Source organism: Varanus komodoensis, unplaced genomic scaffold (genome assembly GCF_004798865.1).
Source record: "Varanus komodoensis strain SLA01 unplaced genomic scaffold, ASM479886v1 scaffold94, whole genome shotgun sequence".
Lineage (NCBI taxonomy): Eukaryota > Metazoa > Chordata > Lepidosauria > Squamata > Varanidae > Varanus > Varanus komodoensis.
The window spans coordinates 264,195-274,794 of NW_025336646.1; the positions used below are offsets into that span (position 1 = coordinate 264,195).

At 41.7% G+C, this 10,600-nt stretch overlaps 1 protein-coding gene across 1 annotated transcript; it reads left to right on the forward strand.

Moving 5' to 3' along the window:
• Positions 1 to 1,666: 1,666 nt before the first annotated feature.
• LOC123017531 (cystatin-F-like) lies at positions 1,667 to 9,680 on the forward strand. Its single transcript, XM_044418945.1, has 4 exons — positions 1,667 to 1,749; positions 5,859 to 6,031; positions 7,136 to 7,252; positions 9,517 to 9,680. Exons 1-4 carry the CDS (start codon positions 1,686 to 1,688, stop codon positions 9,592 to 9,594), a joined length of 432 nt encoding a protein of 143 aa, XP_044274880.1. The 5' UTR covers positions 1,667 to 1,685; the 3' UTR covers positions 9,595 to 9,680.
• Positions 9,681 to 10,600: the final 920 nt, after the last annotated feature.

Below are 10,600 nucleotides of genomic sequence, written 5' to 3' on the forward strand. Positions count from 1 at the left end.
AAGGTATGTCCTTCAAGAGTTGAAATCCAGCCATGGGAGTCTTCCCACCAAGTTTAGGTTAAAGCTATCAGGTTGCATGTACCCTCTTGTATTAAGAGTTCAAATTCATGCTCTTTTTCCATACTCTGGGCACTAGTATAAACTGAAGACCACATGCTTTATACTCTAGCTTTTTTCCTACATTTTTGGAAGACTATTATTGGGTACTGTTAGAGCTGCTCTCTCTGTTGTGGTCCATAAGCCTTTTTCCGTGGTTACACCCATGTGTACGTCTCCCTTCCTTGTAGGATTCAGTTTAAAGCCCTCCTGATAAACTTATTCACTGCTGTGGCCAAACACATTCTTTCCAGTCCTTGTAAGCGGCAACCAATCCCTTGCCAGCAGTCCATCTTCTAGACCTGCGGTCCCAGAATCTAAATCTCTCATGTCACTTCCACCTTTGTGGCCAGGCACTCACTTGGAATATTTGTCTTTCCCTGTCTATTCCTCTTCCAAGAACTGGAAGGATTTTAGGGTCCCAAAGTTCTTGACTTTCCTCCCTAAACCTTCAAAGTCTGATGTGATTTCTTCAAAACTCTACTTGAGAATGCCATTTGTTCCCACATGTATAAGAAAGAAGGGATACATACCAGTGGGCTGTATGAGTCTCGGCAATCTTTCAGTTATATTGCTAATCTGTCCTCCAGGGAGACAGCGTACCTGATGAGTCCACAGGTCTTCCTGACATGCATGTGCTTCCATCCCATGCAACAGGGCATCCCCCACAATTAACACTCTTCTCTTCTTGCTCTTGCAAAGCTTGGTATTATTACCATTACTTGGCTGACCCTTAACCTCTTGTTCAGTCTTGCAGTTCTTCCACAGCAGGCTGCCCTCCAGTCTCATCCCCAAGTAACTGAAAGTGGTTCAAGAGTTCCACTACTTCCAGTGATGCAGAATGTCTTCCAGTTCTTCTGGACCAATAATTCTTTTCCAGGGAGCGCCCTCATTTTCCCTTCCCTCGGGATTTTCTTATTTCACCTCAGCTTGCTTTTGCAATTCTAGCTTCTGTACTACTCTTAGCTGTGGCTAAAAACTTCTTTGAATCTTCTTTGAATACCTGCTCACCTTTTCTTCTGAAAGGGCGACTAGTTTGCACTTGTGGCATGTGTAGGCCATGTTGCCCTCAGGAAGGAATACAAACATTACACAGACATTGCAGGTTGCTGCCACTGGGAAGTCTTTTCAGTCCATTCTTTCAGCTACCTTTTGGACTCTACCTTGTCAGACCCGTTGCAACAACCTTTGCTATCTCCTGCCTTCATTAAAGGCTAACAACACAATCCTACCAGTAGATGGGAGAGTGTTACAAGGAAGAAAACAAAGGAAGCGGGGGGGGGGGGGACTAAAAGGAAAAGAAGAAGAGAAAGAAAAAAATGTTAGGAAGTTCCTTCTCGACCTCCCCCACTGAACTCCACCGCCAAACTCCTGATTGCTCCTATCAATTGCTAATCCAACACTGTTGAAAAATAAATTTTGCAATGAAATATGGGTTTTGCAAGGATTAAAAAACAGAATAGAAGGGGCTTTTAAAACTTGCTTTGCCTAACCAATGTGATTTCCTGAACTAGCAGTGGTAACCCCACTTCCTGTACTGGGTGTAAGAAGCAAGTGACATGTTCTTTACTTATCATTAAGTATCCACAATGGTTGTTGGGTGGAGAGTGAGTCTCCTTTGCTCTCTGCTTCTCTGTGATGTGACCTGGACTGGTAAGCAACTTTTATATTCCTTCTACAGTATCTGCATAAGGGTATTTAGTGACATTAGGCACAAGCAGCATTATTCTCCTAAAGTCAAAAATTCTGTTAGGCATTGTGTAAGTGCTGCATTTTTACTTCTAAATCTGAAGGGAGGGTTCACAAATCCATCATTTAAGCAAGGAGCGGCTATGGCAAGCTGGCCTGGTAACAGCTGAATCAACTGCAGTTTGCATCTTAAAAAGACATGTTCAAGATACCACCTGTTCTTACTATCTCCATTCCTTTGCTTCTGCCAGCACCCTGCATCACACAAGTTTAGCAGGTAGAATTTCTTCTCACAGTATCTCCATGTAAGGAAAAGCTTCACCTGCTAAATAGCTGCCAGATTGTTCTTAAAGGACAGGGCAGAACACAAAATCTTTTCAGATTCTCTTTATATGGAGGATAAAAGGCAACTGTGTGCTACTTGATGAACTGGTATCACACCCTTTCTATTTCATTTTCCATTGAGAGGGGTGAAGGCAAGGAGAGGAGTTAAAAATAAGATTTGGTACGGCTTTAGGCATTAAAAAGTATATTTAAAATAACCAGCAATTTCAATTTTTTTTAAAGAGGGGCACTGAATACTGTTAACACTTGCAGTGAGACACCCACCAAATAGGGATGATGCAATGGAACCATGGCCTGCTGTGCCATTTAGCACTCTGGATGGTGAGACTTCCAGCAAAAGAGAAGAACACAGGAGACAAGCAACTGACCAACTGTTGGCCATTATGGGTGTGAACATAAAGCGTGATAAAGTGGTTTGAACATGCACTCACAACTCAGAGCAGAGACGTGTTCAAACAGCTTCCCCCGCAAACTGGTTCATGTGTGCTAACAGCCCAGCTGAGGCTAAACACCCCAGGGGTTGACTCCAGACCCCAAACTAGGGCTTGTCTCTCCCCTGGCTTGTCCTCGTGATAAACAACCAAAAACAGTGCCATTGCATTGTTTAGCTTCTCCTGGTAGGATGAATTAAGTGGAAGTGACTGAATCATGTGGACTAGCATGCTGGCTCATTCATGACAATCCAGGAATTTTAACTTAACAACTCCTTGCCACCTAAGCATGTACATAAATAGACATGCTGGTCCCATTCTTCTTACCCTATTTCAAGCTTATGTCCCTCCTGCTTTAGTATTTAGCATAGTTGAGGTTAGGCAACAATTTCAGTATTTATGTATTTATAGGTACTGAAAAAATAAGAAGTCAAATATGAAAGTTTATGGCATGTAGGAGTTTTGTTAGTGAGCTTTTGCAGGCCACATTAGGAGCTGCGTTACTCGATTTCTGTGGCCTTGCTCAACTGGTACTTTTAGCCAGCACCTGATGAATATGAATGTCTGAACCAGCCCAGGCTGGTTAAGAGACAAAAATGGCCTGCTTTTTGTACCATGAATTATTTCGACAGTACTTTCTAATGACAATCAACTAGGCTTGTCATTTTATCAGCTGCAGGATGCATGACCAGCTTATGCAGGCCACTATCTGACTCATCATTTAAAAACATAGCCTTTTCCGCTTGTGTACAATTTTGCAATGTCATTTTAACACTCTTTACAGAGTCTTGGGCAATTTCAGAATGGCATTAAACAACAGAAGGGTTTTCAACTGTGAAAGAAAGCAAGAAGCAATTGATTCTTCCTCTCATGGCATCGGTTTTGCATGCTCTGTTTGCTCATTCTAGATTCATCAGATAGCCATTTGTTTGCTAAACCAATAGGAAGGTAATAAGTGACATTTGTATCAGGAGTGTTTCAAACCAATGGGAAGCAAGCTAGCACCTTCTGGACCAAATTTGTCTGATAAAGAAGTTTTGTCTGGCCTTCCATTGCCCAACACATCTGAAAGCTACCAGGCTTAAGAAGCCTGGGGTGGACTAAACATGAACAACACAAAATTGGCAAAATTGTGCAAAATTGTGGCAAGATTGTGCAACAGTTTCATTAAGAGGAGAAAATGTTTTTCAAAATTAGGAAAGCAAGGAAGAGTCTCTACCTAAATGCTGCAATGTTTTGGGGGATTATATGCAATACAGAGGCAGTGTGATGACACGTGCCCAATAAATAAATATTAAGCACTTACATGGAAATGGTACTAGCTTACATTGACTACCCACAAGGACTTAGCCTGTAGGAAAAAATATATTTGAAGTTGGCTGTCTCTTTTCTTTTAATTGGAGTTGCACTTTTGGAAGAAAGAATGGGTCATAAATTAATTTTAACAGGATCTGGGAGGCAACTTCACTGGGGAGAATTAACTGGCTGGGGAATTACTGGCAATGATTGATCTTCTGGAGCTTAGATTCACCTCTCCCTTGTGCTCAGGACATGCCCTTGAACAAGTCACTTGTCTTTGCCTTCTGTAAAATTTAGTTCCAGCTGAAAAGTATTTAGTCAGATAAGTGGGCAGCATTCATAGAAGTATAGCTTTCAGATCATGTGAAATACTGGTTCCCCTCCATGCAGCACTAGTTATGCCCCATCTAGAGTACTGTGTCCACTTCTGGGCTCCACACATCAAGAAAGATGCAGACAAACTGGAAAAAGTGCAGAGGAGGGCAGCACAGAGGTCCAGGAACTGGAAACAAAGCCCTGTGAGGAGAGATTGAAAGAGCTGGTCATGTTGAGCCTGGAGAAGAGAACATTGAGGGGAGATATGATAACATCATTCAAGTACTTGCAAGGTTGTCACACTGAGGAGGGCCAGGATCTCTTCTCAATCATTGCAGACTGCAGGACATGGAATAGTAAGTTACAAGAAACCAGATTCTGACAAGACATCGGAAAATTTTTCCTGTTAGAGCAGGACAGCAATGGAACCAGTGACCAAGGGAGGTGGGGGACTATCGCACCCTGCAGGTATTCAAGACGCGATTGAACAGCCCTCTGTCAGGGATGCTTTAATTTGGGGTCCTGCATTGAGGAGGCAGTTGGACTTGATGGCATTATAGGCCCCTCCAATTTTTTTATGATTCGATGATTCTAAGTTCTTTGAAGTTAGTGTCTCAATTTCAGCTCTGACCTACTCAGTGTTTAGCTTTGGGCAAGTCACTTGTTGCCTCCATCTGGTCTATCACTCAGGACCAAACGGAGGGTTTGATCCAGGATCAACCTTATGCAGGAGGAAGGCAATGCAGGATTCTGTTCGTGGAAAGTCCTTTCACCCGATTTTGGAGGGTTCCCCCTCCCCCACACATATGACAGCTTTCTCCCTTCAGCAGGGTCTTCTGACTCAAAATAACATTTTCAAGGGGCTGAGGGGGCTGGCATAGGAAGGTGGCAGTGAAATAGTTCACTTTTTCCAGTGTACAGTTTTGTCCTAAATCAAAACCCAGTCCTGTGTCTTTATATTTAACATGCTGGTTTTTAAAAATTGCAGACAGCACCACTGGGGCGTGGGGTGGGGAACCGATAATTATTGTGCTTGCTGCAGGTATGGAGAGAAAATGTAATCCTTTCCTCTCTTCCCAGGGCTCCCCAGGAAAATCCCTCCTCTGAAGCATCTGTTTAGCTTGAGAGGAGATCCCTGACTTATGTAGAAAACCTGGACTTTAAAGACTTTAAAGATGCTTTAATATTGTGTCAGTCTTGGCCTCCGTTTCAAGCCCAGACCAACCATACAACACCAGGAAGGTTACACCTTCCTGTCATGTATTCCTAGCATCTTATGAGGCTTGTGAGATAAACCACCTCTGAACTTTCTATTGGATATCGCTGCTGAAAGCAGAGCCATCCATGCAGCTCGGATGAAGCAAGTGTGAGGAGCCCTGGGTGGATGAACCAAGGACAAGTGTGATGAACTTGCCCAGGTGGGTGGAGCTTATATGGTACCCCAACATTTGGGAAGCACCAGCCATCCCTCATCACAACAGCACATTGTATGGCTCCACTCTGTAGAAATAATCAGAGTCACGTGCAGAAGCTATATGAGACTTCATAGCTACTTCGTGAATTAAGCTTAAGAACTTACTGATACACAAGGGAATACATCTTGTGCAGTGCTGTATAACATATTTGCCCACAGGCTAAAGTTTCTAAAGTACTGCCCATTTGTGAATTGTTGTCTTTGTTCAGGTATAAAAGGCCAGTTGCCCAATTCAAATATTCAGCCTGGAGTTCCTGTCCATGTCAAGACCAATGACCCAGGGGTTCAGAAAGCTGCCAGGTTTGGTGTCTACAGATACAATAACAGTTCAAATGACATATTCCTATTCAAAGAATCTTGCATAAACAACGCCACAATACAGGTAAGAAATCATCCAGATGTTTGCAGCCACAAATGTGCAGTACATATTCTTTACAGCACAAGCAAAATCCCATTTGCTCATTTTATGCCAATGAAAGATGGTACATTCCTGCAAGAAAGGTCAAGCTACAGCCTCCAGTTGTATTATCATTCCGGTTCTAACATGAACGGTGGCAAAACAAGCACTTGCTTACAGTTTGGTTCAGCTGTTGTTGTTGTGTTGATGGCTAAACACTCCATGGGGAGGCCAGGTATTTCCAAGGTACGTGTAATTCCTTGAGATAAATCTGCAGCTGGAACTTTGCTCCAAAGCTCCGCAATATTGAGCTGGAGAGAGTTGCTTTTCAGAAAATTAGAGATGGTATGATAGTGATGCAGCAAAGCAACTTTTCGCCCCCCAGCCATGATGTTCTTGTTGCAGTGTTACAATCCTGTATATTATTTCAGTCGTGAAGAAGCGCATGGCTCGCATTAGTCTTGTCCCTCTGGCGCTACAATTTCATGCTTCTGTACTTCCCCCACTTTTTGACTTGTTGGAAAAAAACAAGCCAATACCTGTCTGCCGATCATGATGAAAACAAAATACTCTTGAGTATGTACAGTTCCATATTTTAAGCTTAACTACAGGCATAAAATGTAGTTTGGTTTTGCAGCCCTGATGCTGAACACATTTACTTCAGAAAAGAAACACTATTTGGCTGTGGAAAAGGATCATGCATTTTATAAATAAGAAGAAATTGAGGATCTGTAACTATATATACCCGCTTGCCCTAATAATCTGAGTATAAACAGGGAAAAAGAAACAAGAAAGACATGGGAACATGTACATGCTGGTCCTATTTGCTGCTGAGTGGAACTCTTACCCGCCTCCATGATGTCGATCCTTTTATCTGTCGTCAAAGAGATTTTACAGTTTTTACAAAGCCTGAGAACCGAGATAACCGTGTTTTCAATATACACATTACAGGCACCAATATGTCTGTCATATTACCCTTTGGAAAATCTTGTATTTGTTCCTGGATTCAATATTTACTAAGCGCCCTGCATTCTCTCCACTTTGTTCTTACTGTGGCCTGTTTAATGAAGTAGCAACTGCTTTTTCTAGGTAGTGAAAGGGCTGAAATACAGGCTTGATGTTGATATCCGCCGGACAGTGTGCAGGAAAAGGGTACAACCTGACTTGGACCAATGTGATTTCCAGAGAAACAAGAAACTGAGACAAGTAAAATGTGTTTGGATTTCTGGTTTTCTTACAATTCTGCATGTAATAGGATATATTGCACTGCCCTGATAGATGACTTTTCTGTGCCTGGCTTTATATTTGCCAATACGTACAATTTTACTTTTATTTTTAATAAAGTATACCTTTAGTTTTAATTAGTAACTCAAGCAAAAATCACAAAGTCCTGGAGCACCTTAAAGACTAATCAGATCATTTTGACCTAAGTTTCATGGACAAGAGTCCACTTCCTGAATTATTATTGTCAGTTATTGTTATTTACACAGTATAGAAAGGAGAATTGGTAAAGCCTGAAATACATAAGCAGAGTCTGAAACAATTTAATTAGATCTTAAATGTATGCAAAATAACTACAGTGACCAATACAAATCATATTTTGCATACTTTTAGGAAACAATACTATGCAGATTTATAGGAATTATAAGAAGTCCCATGATTCCAACGATTCCCCAGCCAGCATGTTGGGAGATGTAAGATTTCTTTCTATCTAAACCTGCATAGGAGGAATATTTATTTATTTTCTATACCACTAATTCTATTGCTTAAACTCTAGTTGTATTGTCCAACTGCATTTTGCATTTTGCAACCATCTGGTCCCACTTCATTATAGCTCGCTCGCTCGCTCTCTCTCTCTCTCTCATTCTGACACACACAGAGCCTACACTGAGGATAATAATGAATCCAGTAAAATGAATCTAGTCCACAGAAGTGTATCTCGTGATAAATGTGATAGCCTTTAAGATGCTGCAGGACTCTTCACTGTTTTTCCAGTGACAGATTAACATGGCTAGATCTCTGGAAATTATAACAAGGAATTTAGAACACGCACATGTGTAATGTAGAGATAGTGTTGCACAGAACAGGTTTCCAAAGTTTGGGAAATACTTTCCATATTGACCAGAGAACTCATGCATGCTACAAAGGCTCCTCTGCTGTGCTAGTGTGTCTGCTCTGCTGGTGCAGGATAGTGGCTGAGCCAGCTGCATCCTATATTGTCCTGTACAAGAAAGAAAGCACATCCCAGGATACAACACTCTCTCCCATGGCTGCACCTAGCAGGCGGACAGGCTGACTCGGCAAAGCTTGTCAGTCATGCCTGTCCTTCCCATTGTAGAATCCCTCTATGCTGTGAGCCGCCCCGAGGCTTCGGCAAGGGGCGGCATAGAAATGTTTTAATAAATAAATAAAAATAAAATAAGCTTCCAAGGATAAGCATCCTGCCCTTGATATCCCTGGATATAGTCTGAAAACCATACTGCCCTGAAGAATTGTGTCTAGCATGAGGATTGCTCATGCTGAGAAAAGCTCACCCAGTGTTAGTTGAGAGCATATTTCAGAACAGGAAGTAATATGAGTGCTTGACCTGACCATTTCAGAATGCAGGTCAGTTGTGGTGGTGATCACTTTTAATTTTCCCGGAAGTAAACACGCAAACCTCACACCAGAAAAATGACTTTAACAGTTCTTTCCAGCAGAGTCCCTGATGTGCTAATTTATTACATGCAAAGATATTGGGAACATTTAAAAACGCTACCTCCTATCTGCACTCTAAAGGAATTCAGTTCTACCTCCTCTGCCTCCCACTTAATTCTGAGTAATATCTAGAATGGCTTTGACGCTCCCTTCTCAAATTACCAGTACAGCCTGAGCTAACATGAGATGCCTGGTGTAAGGACACAGAGGAAGATTTAAAATGGCAGCCTGGAGGTGCTACGGTTAGGCAGGCCCATGGCCCTTTGGGACCATTGATGCTGAATGGGCCACAAAGGTGTCTTTGCTGAGTGCCTCTTCAGCACCGGAACTCACTCTGGTTGCTCCCATGTGGTTCGGACATCATCTTACCAAAGAGGCACAAATAGCCACTAAGTTCTGTTGCTTTTGAAAAGGGAAATGGATCTTCTTTTATGATACAAAATCTTTTTGTATAGGTGGGCTTTCCCCAGTTGGTATTGTATGGTGTAACTCGCTGGAGAACATACTCTAGCAAGAAAGCCAGGGTGTTGCAACAAACCATTTTTTCACACTGGGCATGAAGCTTATGCAGGACAGGAGTTACACATGTTATAGCAATTGTAGCCACATCTCCTTACATTAGGGTTACTCAAGAGGAAGCCAGAACAGTTGTTTTTTTTTTTTTTTTTGGAGAGATGTTCAAAATTGTGAAAAAGATAGGACACGTGGCAGTTTCCTGGGTTCCCACTTTGGTCTAATTTGGTGTCTCTCTCTCTTTCTCTCTCCCCACCCAGAAATTCAGATGCTATTTTGAAGTGTGGCTTATACCTTGGTTACAGAGAATTCAAGTTCCAGTCTCTCTCTGTCACTGACCTTCCCTCAAAAAAGGTTACGAGCTCAGATTTGTTCTCTATTAATTGTCCAAAGACCAATATCAATAAACACACTGGACTGTAAATAATTGTAGACTCTTTACTTTTATCTGGTGATCACTAACTAAATCTGGCCTCATTATGCTAGCATGTGTAATCCTGATTTCCTCACAAATTTTGTTATGGGTGAAATATAGACAAATGGGGTGGTTTAGGGGAGGAGGAGAATGTGAGATGCCCTAAATTTAGTGGGAACAGCCATGCCAGATTAGACAAAGGGCCTCACATACATACATATATGACATTTGTCATTCTGATGCCAATTCTTTCAGTTTGGAGAGATCTTCTGGAGCTGTTTGCTGTCCCATTTTATTTTAACAACCACAAATAACTTGGTGCCATCAACAATCTTGGCCTCCTCACTGCTTACCCCACCTCCAGATCATTTATGCATTAAAAAGCACTGGTACCAATACAGATTCTTGGGGAACTTCACTACTTCCATATCTCATGTGGCTTTATTCCCACTCTCTGCTTTTGGTTCTTTAATCAACTACTAATCCAAAGGAGAAGCTCTTCTCTTATCCCATAGGGGCTAAATTTTGACAAGAGTCTTTGTTGAGAGTCTCTGTCAAAAGGTTTTCGACAAAGTCTAAGTAAGCAATGTCTACTCAGTGGATCACATGTATCTGCATGCTTGTTGATACGTGCAAAGAACTCTAAAATGTTAAGACAGGATTTACCCTGGCAGGAACCTTGTTCTTCTGCAAGACTTCTGTGTGCTCAATAATTTTATCTTTAATAACACTTGCCACTAATTTATTTGGAACAGATGATAAACTGATTTCCCCCTGCATCCCTTTATAAAAAATTAGCCTTGGCCACTTTCCAATCTTCTGATTAAAAATAAAAAGTCTTAGGAACATGTGATATCATTAAAGTAGAAAATCAGCAATTTCACATCGGTGTTCTTTATGATCTCCTAGGCAAATACCATCCCCTCCTA